This window comes from Diadema antillarum, unplaced genomic scaffold (assembly GCF_040938485.1).
Source record: "Diadema antillarum isolate AM-2024a unplaced genomic scaffold, OU_Dant_1.0 seq00001767_RagTag, whole genome shotgun sequence".
Taxonomy (NCBI): domain Eukaryota; kingdom Metazoa; phylum Echinodermata; class Echinoidea; order Diadematoida; family Diadematidae; genus Diadema; species Diadema antillarum.
The window spans coordinates 393,173-413,749 of record NW_027272448.1 but is presented as its reverse complement, the minus strand read 5'-3'; the positions used below and the strand labels follow the sequence as shown (position 1 = coordinate 413,749).

The following is a 20,577-nucleotide window of genomic DNA, read 5'->3' as shown; positions in this document are numbered from 1 at the left end:
GATATGTGATTTTATTTTTCTCATGTTATCGCTTCAGGGTTTAGATTCACTACCTCTGCATGTGTCCGAGCTATTCAGACTTGAATGTTTGATAAAACATTACATGCCGGCAGTACGACTTTTAGGGTGATCTAAAAATTCACCTCTATGCTAAATATTTCAGGAGAAGATCAGAGATAAAGAGAACAAACACTTTTTTTGTGTGTTAATTCTGCGTTAATGATCTCTTGTTATCATTGTTATCTTGTAGAGCATTTCAAATTGAAAGACAACATGTCAATTTTTACCATTTTTACTTTGGTGACATGGAGAAAAAAATGCGTTCACCCATGCGTAACGTTTCCCTTTATATTGACCTGCTTGACATGCTAGGTCGGTAGCCAATCAAATTACTATCAATTTGGTGTATAATGCATTGATTTTCATCAAAATTTTCCATGAAAAATATGAAATCGAAAAATTGTTTACTTTCTTTTCTTTTCTTTTCTTTTTTTTTGCTGAGTCAGTGTACATCTGGAGCCTGAAACACAAACATGGAAACTTCAGGCTATCCTGGGACATCAAAAAAGAAAAAAAGTCAAAGTTAACTCTAAAAAAGAGAGGCCTGTGCAATCTCTGCCTCGATGTGAAGGTCATTATCATCCGGAACAAAAACGCACTAAACAAAACGTGCCAACTTAAATCAAAATGTAGACACGAGGAACAGGCACACCACCCTCCCGTCAAGCCGATCCACCTCGCCACATAAACACAGAAGTACATCACTTTGAAAGTCAGTCTACCTGAACATCGCTACAGTGTGAAACCGCCGCGCCGGTAGGAGACAAGACGCCAAAGCACAGATCCGTCTACATAAATATACATATGAGTATCTGAATATAAGAACGACCCAAGTCAAATGGAAGACCGTTTCGAGTTAACTTAAAATAACTTCATATCTTTTTTATTTGTCCAGCAATATTCTATTTTAACTGTGATGGTATTGTAACAGCACGAACTTTGAATTCTTTCAAGAATAAATTGAAATTATTTTTATTGAAATCTTATAACATAGGCCTATTACCGAACTAGGTTTGTTTCATTAACTCAATTAAGTTATCACTTATCTATATGCATTAATCATTACACATCAATTATTTTCTATCATGAGAGTAAAATAATCTGTCGAATATAAGTTCTCCTCAAATATGACAGTCATCGAACAATGCATCATTGTGTCTATTCCTTGCTTTTAATATGTCCGCTCTTTTGTAGTTTTTCTGGTATTTGTACCTAATCCTTATATTCACAATATCATTCAAGGGTGCGTCTTATTACTCCTATACATCCTGGAAATCTGTTTGCTTGTGTCGACGATGGCGTGTGTTGCAGTTTCATTTTCTTTTGTTTCCCTTGTCTCTTTTTTTTTTCGTTCTTTCCTGTTATTTCATTTCATGTCAGTTGACATTGGTTTCTTTGATTTTGTTTCATATATTTTTTTTTGTAGTTTTATGAAGCCATTATTTGCTTTTTATGTATTTCTGAGGGTCCCATATCATACAAGCTTGGCTTTTTAGTGGGACCCTCCATTTCCATTCCCATCCGTGTAGTATGCATATGTATATACCTTATAAATGCAATTATGTCGTTACTCATCATCACATGTATCTTGTTGATGTACGTTTATCGAAATTACTACAAATTTGTTTTGTTTATGCATTGAATATAAATTCTCCTGTTTATTTAGTGGAAATGAAATAAAGTTGAACTTGAACTTGAACTTGAAGGCAACATTGTATTATACAAATTAAGATATATATTATCATGACAATTAACATTTACATTAATTGTGGAGAGGCCATTTTCTGCGTACGGACTTGGGTCGTTCTTTGGATCATACACATGATATTCTGCTATATGAGATGAGAGAAAGATGAGAGAGGGCGCTATAATATGAATGTGAAAATGACCCCAGTCCTTCATTCTTACATTCATATAAGATTTAACTCATACATTTCAGGCACTTCCGGGGGTAATTAGGATTTATCATTTATACACAAGATGAGTCCATGCATAAGCTACAATTTCCCATGTGAAACTGGATTTGGCCAAAAAAAACGAGTTGGGTCGTTCTTATATTCAGGACTTCATATATAAGAAGAGCTCCTTTCAAAAAGTGCTCAACATATTTTTTCATCATTCCCAAAGCGATACCTCTCTAAAGCATGATAATTCTTGTGAGAAAAAAGAGAAGTTAGGCACTGATTAAAGAAAATAATAAATCCATCAGGATCCATTAGAAACTATACATTTTGAATGCCCGACCTCACTTTGATTCCAAAGGCCAGGATGGCGAATTTACCTGCCTGTGTAGCTCTCCACATAATGACAAAATATTATTTAATTACTGTTTGTGAAAAGTTTCGTCTATATGCATTCAATTTTGTTTTTTGAGAAATGGAGAAAATAAAAGAAATACAAGTCACCAAAACACACACACACACACACACACGCACACACACGCACATGGAGACAAAACCTAATAACTATAGGCTACCATTATTAATTTGTCGCACATTATCATGATAAAAGGTACTGTTTTAAAAGGTATAAAAGGCGATAGAGGTAGATATCATATTCGTAGTCCTAACCCACAGAACGAGAAATCTACCATTATCTTTTTGATTTACTGTAGACATATAGACTTTTCAAGGTACATTTTCTTGATCCTATTATCCCATGGGGTAATATTCTTGGACATACATGCATTGCAGGCTTTCTTCTTAACATCTATTTAAAGTGGATATAACACTTTTCGAAAAGGAACTCTTCGTATATCTGTTAGGCAGTTAGACTGCCTTGAAAACAACGTGATATTGACACAGTGAAAATTAATATGATCGCCAAAAAACATTCTGGTTTTCGAAAATGCAAAGAGCCGTATAGATTTACTGGGTAACAGTGAAAGGCACGGAACCCCCTCCCCCCCCCCCCACACACACACGTTTGCACCATACAAAGGAATATGTAAGGTGTCACCACTTTGAGCACTTTGGTTGCCCCCTTCTCTCCCCCCCCCCCCCCCCCCCACAAAAAAAAAGATAAAGAGAGAGAGAGACACAGAGAGAGAGAGGATAAGATAATACACATATCTAGCTCATTTTAGGTGATTCTATGTGGCATGGGCATGATTAATGGAGATTTTTCTATGGAAGTGTGCAATTATTACCAACATTAAGTGGAGCATCTTGTTAGTAATTAGAAAATAATTCTGCTACTTTCATCAGCTTTGTAGCGAGTTTACTGCAAATACACATGTCAGAGGTTTCACAAGTGAATTTATCAATTCTCTTTTAAAATGGGTATCTCCAACAATAAATTGGAGGTATTTTATTCTTATAATACTCTTGATGAAAATAATAAGTTCACCTCATTGAATCGGAGCACTATTTCAGATTGTTGTGGCTTGGCGCATTGGCAGGGGATTTCCACCAGAAGTCTCTACCAATATATGATAACAAATCAATTTAACACTCTCTGCAACATTTCGTCGAGACACTGATTCAAGAGGAATAAAATGATAATGCATTTTAGTTGGTACATTCCTGAATTTATTACATATGCTTTTTTATATTTCAAAGGTTATATATATATATATATATATACATAACACATGTTTCAGATTGTGAAGGTGCCATTTCTTGATTAATATTCCACTGGTAGATATCAAGAACAAAATACTGTAGATAGCGAATAAATGAAGCTTTTCATCAAACTGCGTAAAGAAAAAGAAAAAGAAAACATTATGTTCATAATACATATTATATAAACACACACATATATATATATATATATATATATATATATGTGTGTGTGTGTGTGTTTGTGTGTGTGTTTGTATGTGTGTGCGTGTATATTGTATACATGTAACTAACCTTAACCACCACTATACGACTACAACGTTCTATTTACAAACAATTTGATACTCCGTGACTGTCAGTAGCAATAACAGCCAATATTTGAGTTGTATACTTGAATATGACAAAAATTACAACAGCGTCTAGGAAAACATACAAATTTAAGTGTAACTAAACCTGTTAAAGCAGGAATTTAACAAAAAATTGAAAAAAATTGTGTTTACCAGATATTCTCTGAAGTCACACATAATATTGAGGTACAGTTACCAGTTACATTAGCTATTGTTCTAAACATTTTACTTGATTTGGGACAATCACACGTGTTGGCCAATCAGTTTGAGAGTGCTCCATCTTATATACACATTTATTTTCTAAATTTCCCTTTAATGCAATACGTATTCCAATAATTAGCACAAAGGGTATATAGCAAAGTGCTCACAGCATGATCCAAATGTACTATATAGCATCCGAACGGTATTACATATATATCGATTCGGGGGGGGGGGGGGGGTCGTGTGTGGTATGAACTATGGCAAATTTTCTTTCCGACTATAATCATAACGGGTGATTTGCTCAAAACATCACTGTATAAGTAAATATCATCTTAGATGCATCTGTGAAGTGTACAATAATTCAATAATCAGTTAAAAGTTTTGAATTCTTAACGATTTAGATGTGAATATCACAGTACATGCCTCAATTTATACAAAGAATGAAGCATATACTCTTTCAACCGAATTGAACTAAAAAGGCATCATTTACCACTTGCAGGTGAAACAAACACCTAACTATATTACTCCAAAGTATTTCTAAATGGTGACTTAGGAGTAGAAACATTTTAGAAATGTTAATTAGTACAATGTGTCTAATCAATGTTATGTATTGTTGATAAACAAAATGCGAACAATAGTTGAAATAAAACTGATTCTAGTATAAACATAACAACTTTATGGTAGGATGCTTTAATCGTGACACAACTGACCTATGCAAATAAGGCATCAAATGTATTAACTCGATTTGTTTTTAAATCACTGCTCCCCATGTCAAACAGTGCCTTAAAGCTATTGCTGGTTCTAAGTATACATTCCAAACAATTCTGACTGTATTTTCTCATTAGCTTATTCCATTTCATCCTCAAATCTCGTTTAAATGCTATACTCAGCTTCGTCAAATAGATTTAGGAAAATTTTCATGCAGTGCGTTCTGTGACATATAGGACTATTGAAGTACATTTACCTGTCAAACGGTCATTTTGGTTGGTTTTTGTTCATGTGTTTAAAGGGGAGCATTATCATTTTTATTACTGTTATTATTATTATTATTATTATTAACATTATTATTATTATCATCATTATTATTGTTATTATTTCGGAATAAAAGTCCTCATCTCAGAAAGCAGTTATTTCCTTTAAACTATACTACACTTATTGTGTTTACTTCATGTCGATTAGTAATTATGAAAGATTAAAATAAGGACGTAAATTTAAGAAGATAAAAAAATGTTGGTATATAAATAACCCCCACGACACGTCCAGTGTGTCCCGTAAGACTACATACAGACATAGGGGTAGATGGTGTCTTTACTGATCGTTTATGTAAAGTTTAAACTTTGTCTCCTCTTTTAGTTTTAGTTCCCATTTGGTCCAGAATCGGTAAAGTCAGTACGTCCTCTTGGCTCTTCAGCTTTCTTGTTCTAGATATGAAAAACAAAATCAAAAGAAAACCACGTGTTAGTAATAAACCTACATGAAATCACCTCCTGATACACGTCTTCTTTGTTTGTTTTTTTCAATGCAATTTTATCTCCATCAACAGAGGAAATGCGTTATACAATGTTTGAATTTTGTGCATACGGGTATCTGATGTCGTCCAACTTGGTTTATAGCACTTTGTGGAACAAAATTAGAAGTGGAATTATTACTTTTTAGAATAAAATCAATTTTCTTCCCTTTTTTTAATTCCCTACAAGTATTTAAATATTGATAATACTTAACTGTGCATGGCTACCAGAAATAAATACATTTCTGTGGAAAAAAAGTCAGATTTGATGATATATTTCTATTATGCATTTATATCTTAATGTAATACATTGTTTTGACATTTTCATGCTATTCTCATTGATGGAGGCTTATGAAGCCAAGGGCTTTGTATGGAAGGATATCATGTAACAGATAGTGGAGTGAAAACATTAAATACCTTTAAGCTCTCCCTGATAGAGAAAAATACTATCAGGAGGAAAATAAGTTCAAGGCCTTGGAGCGCCATCAACGTCAACATAAAAGCCATTCGGAATGCTTTGTTGTCATAGATCCAGCAGGCTCCTCGTTCGCCTTCGTTCCATTGCCAATGTAGACAAACTGAGTTGATAATGGCGCCAAAATATATCGGTGCAGGAAAGAAACCTGATAAAGAGAGAAAAAAAGAAATCGTAAGTTTCTGTACTCCTATAACACTGTAACTCCCGTCCAGCTTCAATAAGAGACCACACCAGCTGGTGTTACTTTGGTGTAAATTTATTTTCACATTTTTTCAAAAATCTAGTATTTTAATGTAAAATTCTTGATCGTCTTGTTTAAATTAAAAATCAACAAGAAGTGCAGTTTAGAAACTCTTAAAAAAACAGTTTAAAATTTGGAAATGACACCCGCAGGTGTTAATTTAACACCATAAATGAGCACCGAAAATTTAACACCAGCTCGGTGTTCACTTTTTAACACCGGACTTTTTGCAGTGTATTTAAAGTGTTTCTAGGTCAAAAATTGCGAGTAATCGTGTCAAGCTTCTTACTGATAATTTCCCCAGCCAACGAACCAAGCAAACAAACGTGACACTGCTGACCCATTGAACGTTTAGAAGCGGGTTATAATTATTGTCGTGAATGAATGGACACAGTTGTTGTAGCCATTTAATTTTTAGATGTGTCATTCGTAAGAATTAAGAGTACAGAGGAGCTGTTTTAATAAACGTGTGAATGTGTGTGTGTGTGTGTGTGTATGTGTGTGTGTGCGTGTGTTGGTGGACGAGCAAGAGGTACACTGTGGGAGTTCCATCTTATGTTTTTCTTCATGTAGTAGGACTCTATGAGGCTGACAATGACTTTATGGGAGCATTATGTCTATGGGAGAAAACAACGGGGTACACTATAGTACCCCTTGTTGGGATGTTCGTATGTGTGCGCGTACCCGTTTGTGTGTTTGATTTCAAATCTCACCTTGAAAACTTTGGTTTTAAAGTGAAATTGCTTATCTATCGACGAGCCGTGGATATAAAAATGCAATGCCACATCATTTGAAAACTGATATTCATAATATGTTTACGTTAGGATAGTGGTGGAATGCTGATTTAATATTTCACACCAATACTAAACTTAAATTAGGAAAGTTATTGCATTTAAACTTCTACGTTTTCACCGATTACACGCAAATTGAAAGATAATTCAGTACCTCATAACTCTCCAACTTACTTCGTTTGACCATACAATGTGATTTCAGATTTTGTTTTATTCTTAATAATCTAGCAACTACAACCACTTTCCAAGTAACCGCATCGTCTCTAGGTTCTTAGAAAGCTGAAATGAATTTGTGTGAAAAATACATTTCACCAAGTTCTTATCAATTTTAAGCTCAAAGATACCTTACTATTTGTAAAAGGATCATTAGAAGGTCTGTGAAGTAATGAAATCATCACCGTTGGAAGCTTTAGTATTATACTAAAAATTAATATTACTGTTTTGTCTTTGTGTCAATATGGTAATTTCTGTAATTTCATTACTGTGGTTTTGATGAGACGAGAACCATTTCAGAGAAATGATAAGGGTTGCAAATTTCGAGCTACATGGCTGCCAAAGGCCTCTATTCGGAAAGTGTAACAGTTAATACTGAATATCTTCATGAATGTTATGTTGGGCTAGTAATGTATAAATGATCAACCATCAGTGATGGAAAGTTTATCTAAAACAAACAATCAACTGCATGCATATTCTGCTAGACAAACAAATCTACAAAAAAAAAAAATCTTACAGTGATTACGAATATCGGAAAACGCTCTAAAACAGCCTGAAACTATGGGTTTCCGAGAGTCTTAGTCTTAAACAATTCTGAGCTTCTTATCCATTTAAACGTAAACTAAATTTACTTTTTTTTCTCTAAAAACAGGGGATGTGACAAAACTTAATTATGATGCCATTTTGTGATTTCTTGTCATATTACCCATCTAACTTCATTACCACATTCTGTTGCTGGTGGACAAGACCTCGTATCTACAAAATGTCAAATGTTTAGAAGTGAAAAAAAAAAAACATGGCGGCCAAAGCACTATAGTGAATGGGATAGCCTTTCCTTTGACATGCCATGGTGGCTTCATTTTTTGGAGTAAGACAGCGTGTTTGGATTTGGCCAGGACATCACTTAACCCATTATTTGACCATTAATCCAAAAAAGTCCTTTTCACCAAAAATTCAGATACAAGGTTTTGTCCCATTACAGCGACGATTTGCTAAAACTAGTCAGTTAGGTTTCTCCCACTTAATTAGCAAGATGTACTTAATTGCATAGGCACTGCAGTTTGAATTATGTCATATATTAGTAGCCATATAACTTAAGAATGTATCTATTAGTTTGTATATCTTGATTTTAAAAAAATAGTTATCTCTGTTTTTATAATATAATGGGTAGGTCATTACTAGTAATGTCCATAAGTACATTTTGCGTCATAGTTACAAAATAAAAGTAAATTCCATTTAATCTCCCAATATAAACCTTTTTATTGAAATCAACTTGAGTGTAGTTTGAAGTTGTTCTGTATCATTAAACGAAAACAGGCTGATATTAACAAAGATTTGCCATTTATCAACTTTTTTCCTATCAATCTCGATGGATCAAGCATGCAATATTATTTTGTATAAACTCATACAACGGCTCCAAAAACGTTAAATTCTCCGTTGTTGATCTTATATCTCTGAGAGGCATGACATGTATACCTAGTATTTTTGATATCACTGTGCGAAGGCCAAGCGCCATGGATCTGTCATCTTCCTCCACACACCTGTAAAGTAGTAGCGAATTGTATGGAAACACACGTATTATACGAATATCGTATTCTTGTCGCAAGATAGAGATTAGACTTTACATCTGGGTAAACATAACATCAACTTGTCGTAATATAGTACATGATTGTGGATCCTATTTATTAGCACAAAAATAAAAATGAAAGCGGTTACATCTTAATCGCAACGTTGCTGACAAAACAAACAAACAAATAAAATTAGTCGAAATAATCCAAGATTTGCTCATTGCAGAAATAGGCTTCATGAAAATCTCTGAATTCGACCATACCTTAATCATTCCATTGCAACTAAAGACCAAAACAGAAATTGGGAGTAAAGTACGTCTAGTTGCATCGGTAATCATCCTTTTCAAGAACAATTATATGTCGAGTAATGTTGCTTTAAACAGTGTAAAACAAAGGACATGATCGAAATTTGAAAAAGAATCTTCTTGATATTCTTTGTGGTATCTACCTTAGTCCCACATACATTCCCGGATTCTGCGTCGCGCACTGGAGAAAGAAGAGAGCTGTAACAAGCAGACACATTGAGAGATACGCGGGGCACGTCTTTGGGCATGGTCCAGAAGTAGCGTCCACCTCGGGTACAGTTTGGTTGATGCTTATTCTCTGGCTCCTAACGCATTGACATTGCGTGTAGTTGTACAGTTGGAACTGAAGTTTGGAGAGATCAATAACATAACAATCAGGTTTTGACAGAGTTCTGACGCAGTAATGAGTTCGCTACTGAAGAGGCCTGAGACATTGATTCGTCCTAGGATAACTAACAAAATCCGTAATTGTATTGCTTCTCATTGTACAAGGATTTTCTTTTAAAAAGTCATTACAGACGATTTTTCATAATTTCACATCAAGTAGTACATAAATCAACAGATCCATGTATAGATTTAAATCACCGAAGCAACAACAATGAAGAGATGATCAGACAAGGCTGGCATTAAACATGCTCTATCAACACATTGTGTCCGTGATTAATGCCAACTTTCAAAGCAGTATCGTTATCCCTTCAAAAGTTACTAGACTTGAAAGTGAAGAGTGTGCAAAGGATTACCTAGGGGGCCTATAAGACATACCTGATCTACCTACTCTACAAATAAAAAGGATTGGAAAAAAAAACTGCTGAAAATGCACTTTCCCATTCATTTTATTATCCCAAACTTCGTTTTAATGTAGAAGAAGGGTTGCTCTTTCAGAAAACATGAAAAACCCAATATTGACTTGGTTGACCCGTTTTACCTTTTTTTTTTAATTCTCACGTAAAATCAAGGGGGTGCGACTTTTTGTTCGTTTTGTGATGTACGGTCACATGTGATAGTTGCATATACAAAAAAGTACAATGTGATTTTGGTCATATTCAAACAAAATTAATGCAGATCATTTTTTTTTTACAATTTGAAAAAAACATAGTTTAAGGAAATGCATGGTCAAACTCTACTACTGAGTTATATCAAAGAAAAAATATCGGAAATGGAGGAACTACTAAAAAGCCTGGCTTGTAGAATTCAGTCCCCTCGTGAGTATTATGACCATTGACATTCCATAACTTTCTTATTTATATCCGATTGTGCTGGAATCTGTTTTCTATTTCTTCGCCTGATTTAATAAGTATTGTCTGTAAGAACTAATTTGAATAAAGCACTGAAACGAATTTCAACCATTCCATTTAACTATTTAGCGCAAAGAGCATTTAAGTGCAGACCCGATAGTGGTTTATTGTCTGCACACAGGTTCCCTAAAAATAAGGGCATGATACCGACCCCTCGCGGTTCCTACTTGTAAAACGTGACTAACTGCAAACGGTATCAACAGGAACATAACTCATTAATGTAAATCAGAACTCTGTTTTCACGCGTAGGTCCTTCATCTACACGATTATTGTTCATTCAATCGTGATTCAATTATATCCATCACATTTATTGGTTTCTCCATAGCGAAAGTTCCATACCATGAAATCTTATCCAACATTTATGCTAAGAAGACATGCACTTCAATCAGTGTTGGGTGCGGATTACCAAAATAATAGCTAAATTCATTCACTTTCATAGTTTCAAGCAAAAAGCCGCTGGGCTGTCTTTTTTCACAGTCCAAGAGTGGCTGGAGCGTGGCGTCGTGAATCGAAGTCACAACACTTACAGGACATCGAAATGGCTACAAAGAAGTCACACTTCTTGAACATCGAAAATATATACATGCTTGACATCACATTCAACATTGGAAAAAAAAACAACATTTCATTCTCTTACTTTACACTAATTCCCCTTGTTATTCCTTAGTGTAAAATCTCCACGACTCGTATACAAATTATGTGAGTGAATTTTTCGCTTTATCCATCATACAATATTTGAAGTTGTTATATTTTTTGTGTTGTTGTTGTTTTTTTTCAAATCGGTGAGTCAATATGGTCATGGTCATAAAGAGTCCAACAATACCTGGCCAATATTTGATGCTTTCAAGAGAGAAAAGAAAAAAAAAACACTTACTTGATCAGATGAGGTTTCATTGACCGACAAATCAACATTAAGACATCCGGCGTGGCATGGTGTGATATAGGTTACTCCGTTTGATCCACATACAGGCTGAAAGGTGGACGTATCACACGAACACTCGGTGTTGCATGCATTGCTGTAAAGTAATTAGATATGATATGTAGGCCCTACATGATATGTATGCAAATAATATGTACGGATCACTGTACAGTCCCATTATGTATTAAATAAATGTAGGATATCAATGTAGAACTTTTTTCTTTGTCCTGATCCCATCTCAACATTGCTTACTAAGAAAATGCATGTAATTCTATGGTACATGTAGTAAGTGAGTCATGTTGTGCCTTCCTTGATGTAAGGATCTCGATAGAATGAACAGTTATGACTAAAACAATACTCTTATAACAAACTGCTCCTAGTCCTCATTAAGGCTCAGCATGTTGCAATAAACGGCAAATTGGCGTTCTGACCAAGAAATACTCATAGACAAAATTCCAATCACACTTGGAAAAGACTGACGACTGTGCCTCGCTGTGGCTACTCACCTGACCGATATCTCAAAAGCAGGTGACCGTCCATCGTACGCTTCCGTCACCCCGGCAACAGAAATATTGTCACATCCGAGAAATAAACCAACCGGGTAAAGCAGCAACCCTATGGCTGTCCCAATTACAGCGAAGAGGGCGCACTGCTTGGAATTAAGTTTAAACCTCCGACACACGTAGCCTGAAAACACTTGACTGAGAATCATTGCCGGACCAACTATGATAGCTGACGAAAAGAGAATAAGCAAAGTTGAGTCAGAACAAGGAAAGTACAATAAAAAGACATAGGGCATAATGCCTCGATGTTACCCTTTAACAAGGAATAATCGTAGTGTCACGTACATTATCTCGTTGCTTTATTTTACCATTTAAAAATACAATTATCTCTTTGACATCAAGATCATACCAGAATTCGACACTATCTTTGGTGGCTCAATTTGGCCACCTAATAACTATTTCATTGCTGGTGGCTCGAAAATGAAATTTCGCAGCCCGAAAGAAAGGAGACATAAATATAAAACAATTTAAGAAAACATCAAAATGATAAAATAAACCATGATAATCATGTCAAAACTGACAGGTAAAAGAATGCACTTCATAAACCGCGTACTGCTTCTTTAAAGGAAGAAGAAAAAGAAGTAACAAAAATTACATGAGAAAACTTGAAACACATTGCAAAACATAAAAAAAAATCAGAAACTATGAAAATGAGTAGAAATAAAAAATGCAATAAATAGCACGTACTCGAGACCGAATTTTCTATAATCAGTCTAATATTAGGCAATATTGAATTAAGGCATAGACCTTATTTCTCCATGACCACGATGACAAAATATTCATGAAATGATTGTCAGCTGATTGTAGTTAACGTAGGGGTATACCAACACTCCTATTTTCAGATAGAGAATCTGTGAGAAAGACGAGGAATGTGACCGTGCATCACAAAACCAGCAAAAAGTCGCACCTCTTGATTTTACGTGAGGACTCAAAAAAGGTGAAACGGGTCAACCGTGTCAATCTTGAGTTTCACATATTTTCTGAAAGAGCTATTCTTATTTTACATTATTCCTAAGGTTACGATCATAAAACGAATGGGAGAGCGTGTTTTCAGCGGTTTTTCTACAACTTTTTTTTTTTTATAGTAGTGTGATCAGGTATATCACAATAGAGAAAACTTTTCATTTCTTAAAAACCCTTTACACATTCCTTCCTTTCGACTCTAATAAGTTTTGAAAAGATAAAGCTACTGTTTTGAAAGTTGTTATTAGCCATGGAAATCATAATTATGCTATAAAAGCATGAGGAATTTCAGCTTAATTTGATAATCCCTGTATTGTTGTTGCTGTGGAGATTTACAGCCCTATTTTGTTTGTTTTGTTTTGCTTTGCTTGTTTTGTTTTGTTTTGTTTTGTTTTTTTTAGTCTCATTCATTTCACAGCTAGCGCAGCTTGGTGAAGATTAAACGTTTGAACAGACCCTGTACTTTAGAGCCTTTTTCCTCAGTTCACACTTTCCTAGAGTATGTGTTTTCTTGATGTTAAAGACACACACATACACACATACATACACACACACACACACACACACACACACATACACATACACATACACACAAATGGTATTGTTCCACCAAAGCAAGCCATTTCTTATAGTAATGATAGTAGCCCGACATTTACTTCAGATAGACCCAGGCCACCGGGCCAAAGCTAAAACAGAGCCTTGTACATACCTTTTGAAAGATATATTGGTCACTACATATAAAGGTATATTTTTTGAAGTTATGGCCAAAAGAAGCAAAATTTTCGTATTATTCTCTTTATTTTTCTTGACCTTTAATCTTAAATATCTCCATTTGGCAAATATGGACTTATCGGTTTTTGCAAACAAACTCTTCAAATTATAATGTAGTCATGTATGTAGGTCTACGTAACATTTATAATGACCGTTATTGGTCTTTTTGCATGTTTCTTTGTGCACTTTATGTTGAGTTTAAGTTTGCCTCTATTGTTTTCAAGGTCATTTTTCTTACCTGTAGTCGTGGAAGCTGTGGCAGGACTCACGGCATACTGCACCTGGATGAACTTGACACTGAAGGATCCATAAATTCCAAGTATAGATGAGAAGGCGGCTCCGTAGAAAGCGATCGCCATGTTGGTAGGGTTCAGGAAGAGACGCCTGAGACATAGCAGTGGACCTACCGTTGTGCAGCAGAAATTTCATATCAACATACTGGACAGGTGTATTGCATTATGTAGCCTACTGTACACGAAGATCTTACTTCATTGACCTACTGCCGATGTGACGCGAAGCAACCAGTCTGTATAATAAACTTTACTGTACTAAATACTTATCGTTTAAGCCTATATATCCCTGCAACATCGCATCTGGGAAATTACACTTTCGGACAACTACCCCGGATAACTACAATGTACCAACACAATGGCGCATCCAGGATTAACGTAAAGGGGAGGCACCTTTAAAAAAAAAAAAAAAAAAAAAAAAAAAAACTTAAGGGGGCATACTAGTACGCCCCCCCCCCCCCATTCGTTTTCTTTTATTTCCTGTGTTTTAACAAAAAATGAAGAGGGGCGCGCGCCCGGTGCTTCCCCCTCTGGATCCGCCACTGCCATCAGGATACCTACTCCCTGTTACCCCTGGGATACTAACACTGCGGATAGCTACCCTCCCCCCCCCCCCCATAACATCTGGATCTGGATCTGGATCCGGATGAATACGCTTGAAAAACTCTGGATAGAGTATCACTCAGCACTGTAAAGAGGCCTGATGGTATTAATCCCCCTCCCCCTCCGTCAGTTACTGTTACTTTAATCCGATTTTTTTTTCTGTTAAACCCCGCCCCCCCCCCCCCCCCAAAAAAATAAAATAAATAAATAAATAAATAAAATAATATAAAAAAGTGGCAAATGGGAGTGGTAATTTTCCTTGGGCAGGTTGATTGTAAGAGAGCGGTTGTTTGGGGCCTAATTTTAACAGGGGGTAATTGCCAAGGTACGTAGTCCTTTGCGGTAACAATACTAGTGGTTAATGCTTAATGACGCATAAGTACTGTAGATGTAATCCTGGGCAAAAACAAGGTTACTCCGTGATTTTTTTTTTTTTTTTTTGTTGCATAGGCAGAACTGAACCTGAGTAGGTGTCGGGGAGGCCTGGGGCCCGGTGGTTGTGATCGGGGGGGGGGGGGGGGAGGGGGACTAATCATACGGATGGTAGCAGGGCCGGCGCAGCCGTGGGGGCCGTGGGGCCGTGGGGCCACACTTTTGAAAACACTGCGCCGTTCCTGGGTAGTTATCCTGGGGATAAGTGCCCTGGGAAAAGTGACTTTCCTTGTGGTAGCTATTTGAGGGTTGATCTCCAGGGGGGGGGGGGGGGGGGGTAGTTGTCATATGGGGTAAGTTATGGGGTAAGTTATTATTATTAAAGCCATTGGGTGAGTTATAGGGGGGGGGGGAGTTATCGTAGGGGGGTTGCCCATGAGGGTAGTTGTCCGGACTGCAGATATTCAGGTATGATTATCCGAGGGTATTGTCATCAGAGGAAAGGGTAGTATAGAGGATGGGGCAACGCCGGCAGAACTTTTTCAAAAGTGTGTGTTACCTAACAAGTAAAAAACTAACGTAGAATAAGATAAAGGTCTTCAGCGCAACCTTCAAGGTTTCTATATTTCTTTCTAGTGCCACTTACGCACTTTCGGGGTAAAAAAAAAGTTAGGCCCAAAGTGGTGACACCTTATGTATTTCTTTGTATGGTGCCAAATGGGGGGGGGGGGGGTAGTTATTCGGGGGTAGTTATCCGGAGGATATTCGGAGGGTGGTAGTTATTCAGAGGTTGGTTTTCCAGGCCTTGTTCTAGAACCGGAGCAGTATCAATCGGTAGAGAAAGTTAGGAGAAGGTTGGGGTCAAGTTTTGCTAACAGAGGTGTGGTGTGTCGTAAATGTACTCAGTGTTGACAATGCCCTAGTTACGAGCGACGCAATATGCTACGCTAGAGGCTCGTGCGACATGTGAATGTCGAGCAGCGTGTTGTCACGGTGAAGTTACCATCGCACAGAGGGCCAGAGAGATACCAAAATGACTTTTGGGCACTTGGGATTTTTTTAATTTTTGACATGCGCTCTTGAGAGGCAATACTTTGAATATTTTATTAAAATATTTAAATCAGAGGTGTACATTAAATATATTTAAATCAGAAGTGTACATTAAAGGGGTACATTTCCTACCTGAAGTAGCAAAATACAACATTTTAAGAGTTTCAAAGCAAATTGTAACCTTTTTAATAAATAAGTAATTTCAACATGTAGTTTTTTTAGATATCCACCTGTAATTTCTCCCGCATATTTCTCAGAGTTTATTTTATGCTGTGAATGCCGTAAAAAAGCAAAAAAAAAATTATACTTCATGAATATTTTACGGTAAATATCCTGGAAAAGAGGCTAATTACTTGTCTTTTTAATATATCCAAATGAAAAGTTTAGATTTTGACGAATTTCTAACTAAATTCTATTACCACTACATTCCTTGATGTCTCAGCTTTAAGCTGATATCAGATTTGGTTGCCACCTTTAGCCACTTTTTGTGTTAGAGCCGATTTTCCGCGACACATTGCGTCTATTTTGGACCTGGCAGCCGCTTAGGAATTCTCTTATCATACGGCGCCACATGAGGGCGGCCTTCTTTTTAAAATTTATTATTTTTTCTCGCACGTTAAAGGCACAGTTAACATGATTAACACTGAATAAGAGATGAACAGAGTTATAAAATACATGTATAGGGCTAGTCCGGCACCTAAAAGACCCCTCTTCCGAATATAAAAGAGTAGGCCTACATAATTGCACATAGTCAAGGCCATAGCCATATTGTCCATTTTGTCATAGCCACTACTGTAAACATAGCTATTCCCTCTGGGATACATACTGTATGGACACCTAAATACTCCGATCCTACTCTTGACATACGTAGGTAGAACGTTATACACCAAAACACAGAGATTTTATTCTCATCGGTTACTCGTTGGAAGCAAAGTCTGTTGCTTTCCGGCCGCTCACCAAAGTGTTAAAACAGGATCGCAGTCTGATGAATCCGATTGCGTCGATCGACTACTTTATCAGGTGGTCAGTGTCAGACATTGCTCGTGTGATCCTCATCGGACGATCTTGCCTCAACGGATCATGCCCGACCTGTCTGATGCATGGACCTGATAGGCGACCAATACAAGTCGGATTCATCACTGTGATCCCATAAACTTTGTGGGTTGCCGGAAGCAAAATACTTTGCTTCCGAAGACTGACTGATGAGAAAAAAAAAATCCTCGTGGAACGGGGATGAATTTATAATTTCATATGATAGTGATTCCGATAGATTTTTCATTCAAAAAAAAAAAAAAACTTTTATCATAGCTTTTTCGAGTAAACTTTCATACACGGCAGACTCATTCTTAGTTGTTTCAGTCATAACCTTTCGTTTTCCTGATTACTGACTTCACAATTTGTTATCTTTCCAGTAAAATTAGACCAGATGTCTTTTTGAGTTTTGCGCTTGTATGAATTGATATGGCATAGGCTTAAGGTTATGAAGTAGAGAGATAAGAACTATATAGGAGATTGATTTTATATCACACATCTATGTCCTGCTATAGAGTGAAGAAATTCACTCAAAAGTACAGCGTACACCATAAACTTATATTCTAACTAATTTACACGGACAGCAGTATCATTCTGCAGTACGTATGTAATATGGAACTTTCAGCATGAATTCGATTCTTTTAACGAAACCCGAATGTTTTTACACTTTACGTGACATGTAAGCATCCTGTATTCAATGGCAGTATATAAGCATTGTCAGTGAATGTGAAAAGATAAATTAATCTTTAAAGAAAAAAAAAATTAACAGCCTAAGATTTGCATTGCTTTATTTGTCATTTACAGACAAATTTTTGGAAGCCAATGAAAAATCAGCATCACAGTGACGTCATATGAGTTTGAAATTATGTTCAATCAATTCTACGCCCCAATTACCCCTAAACACCAAATTTGGGTAAAAAGAAGCCATGGAATATAATTTTGGCGCACTTTGAGCTCATTCTGGCCCAATGTGCATCGGAGTGACGTTGTTCATGCAAACCTTTGGAACGTTGAACATCTAACATGTCTAAGCCTGTCATTTGCCTTCAAACAAATATTATAGGAAATAAGCAAATCAAATACCACATCTCTAGATTGAGACCCTAACTTGCCTTTAATAACAGTCCAAAGCCCTTTGCCGTTGTCGTTGCTGTCGATCTGCAAGGATTCTCTCAAGGGAAGTGCGTTCTCTGACTCCTTCACCAGAGTTTCGTCAGATCTGTCCTCCTTTTCGACTTCTCTCTCCTGCCTCCATTTCTCCAAGGCAGATGGTAGTATTTTAGGGTAGAAGAAGATAGGCAGGGAGAGAACTGCAAGGATCACGCCAGTAATGATAAAGCCAAGCCACCAGGCACCGATCCAGCGAGGGTCACTCTGACTAATGTCTGGGATTTGATCGGGAGTGACGCGATCGAAGTCCACGTACTTGGAAGTGGTCAAGGAGCCTAATAAAAAGCCCATACTGGGTCCGATGGTGAACGCTGTGAAGAGAAGAGCTGAAATGGAAAATGTAAGATAAATCGATATCACTCTCTGCATTAGAAAGTTCAAGTTCGGTTGTCTCCGGATTGACTGTAGAATTCTTTTTGGTGGATGAGTGATAGCACAGTAAGAAAAAGAATATCGATTGCGTTTGTAATTTGTAGATGTAGTCTTCTTGTATAAAAACAACAAGAAGACTTGCAGACCATCAGCAACAGAATACTGGCATGTGAACAAGACTTTCAAAATGTCTTTCCAGTTGGCATAGGGATCTAGCAAGCTTATGTTGTGACCCGCCCTAGAGTTGCGTGGGAATGATGAACAGCTATAGCCTATATTAGACTTTAACACAGTTTTCGAGCCGAGAGAATGATTTGTTGTCGTACTGCTATTTGTCAAAATCGTAAAATTAATTGGTTCTTGTCAAAATAAATGTTGCTAAACTCGAGATCACGTAGCAAGAGATCAAAGATTATCAAAACAAGATGTAATTTTTAGAACTTTTAGAACTTATCATTTATAACCACAACATAGTTCGTTCTTCTCTTATCACTGTGTTTCCTCTTTGGAAATATTCAGTGTTATGGACTTTTTCTCTGGTGAAGTTGGGGCTCAGACAAAAATAAGTCAAGGGGCTCTGTTTTTACTACCTGTATAGGCCGCCAAGTGGAGTTAGGGGCAATGGCATGAAAAACTTATGAGAAATCATTGTTTTCATTACCTGTATAGGCCGTCAAGTTATGCTTCTTGACGCTGTCGTCAATATAAGTAGAGAGTAAGGGGAAGAAAGCGGCACTTCCTATACCGACCATAACTTGGCCAACGATGATCCACCAAACCTGTCCCTGGCCATCCATCTTGACTCTCCCATGGTCTGTAGAAATCAAAACAAACAGATTATGTCATCTACATACAGTAGCAACATATTGGTCAATGGTGTGATTTCTTGTAATGATTGTGGCTCACTGTTGACTTACCAGCATCGTGAAGTAGGTCGGAGAAATTTCCCACAGAGTTCGTCACATTCTGTGCATACATCTCTACAGGGCGTTCACTGTCGCACAGTGCAGTTTTACCATTAGATAAACGAGATGAACTCGTGAAAAAGGTATCAGGGTCGAGCGGTCGGGATAAGAAATGAGGCATTGCACAAAGGAATGTGCCAAGTGACGTCAGCATCAGTCCAGTGGCAATCCACTTAGGTCGATGACCTCTCTGCCCGTAATAACTCAGCGGCAACACAAAGATGATACCCGCGACATCAGAATAGATGGAGAGCGAGCCTGATTCCGAGCTGTCTAGTTGAAAGTTTCGCTCGATGGTCGTGAGAACAGCTCCAAGGTAGACGAAAGACATCATCTGTACGGAAGTGACAACCATCATGTGAGCCGTGAAAACCTTTGGGTTGGCAAGACGCTGTAACCAGGATGGGTTGCATACCGGTGGGCAGCCACATAGAGTGTCGCTCCTGGAGTCCAAATCGGGTATTTCCTCTTCTGATGTCATCTTCGACTCTTCGTCCATTGCGTTTGACGTGTAACTGCGAAATACAAATAGGTACATTACAACACGGTTATGATTTCAATTTTTAAGTAAATTCGCATATTTTGAAAAAAAAATACTATCAGTATACTTCAACATTATGTCATGAAATGATATAATGTGAAGAACACGTTTCGTGGTTTTCAAAACATTCGGATGTACGGATTGATGTTGCTACAAATCATGTGACGATTAGATAATAAATCATGCACTCAAACTTAACAGCTATACAGATAAAGTTCGCTTGAATGTCAAGTAATTGGTCTTTTTTTTTTTTGTTCAGTTACTCTATTTTGAAACAGAATAATGATGGATATGATTATATGACAGAAGATGAACCATAATGAAATAGATTTATTCCAATAAAATCATAAGATATAGACATTTCACAACATATCATTATGGAAACGGTGAGTGTTAAATG

General features: G+C 36.9%; 1 protein-coding gene across 1 annotated transcript; it reads right to left on the bottom strand.

Annotated features, from left to right (window-relative positions):
- Positions 1 to 6,092: 6,092 nt before the first annotated feature.
- On the bottom strand, positions 6,093 to 20,135 carry LOC139712168 (solute carrier organic anion transporter family member 5A1-like; the record flags this gene model as incomplete). Its single annotated transcript, XM_071624008.1, has 9 exons — positions 19,578 to 20,135; positions 19,333 to 19,456; positions 18,242 to 18,625; positions 14,021 to 14,185; positions 11,992 to 12,217; positions 11,441 to 11,582; positions 9,415 to 9,614; positions 8,875 to 8,939; positions 6,093 to 6,298 (listed from the first exon to the last, which is right to left on the bottom strand). Coding segments are annotated over exons 1-9 (2,070 nt in total), but the record flags the coding sequence as incomplete, so codon positions are not given.
- Positions 20,136 to 20,577: the final 442 nt, after the last annotated feature.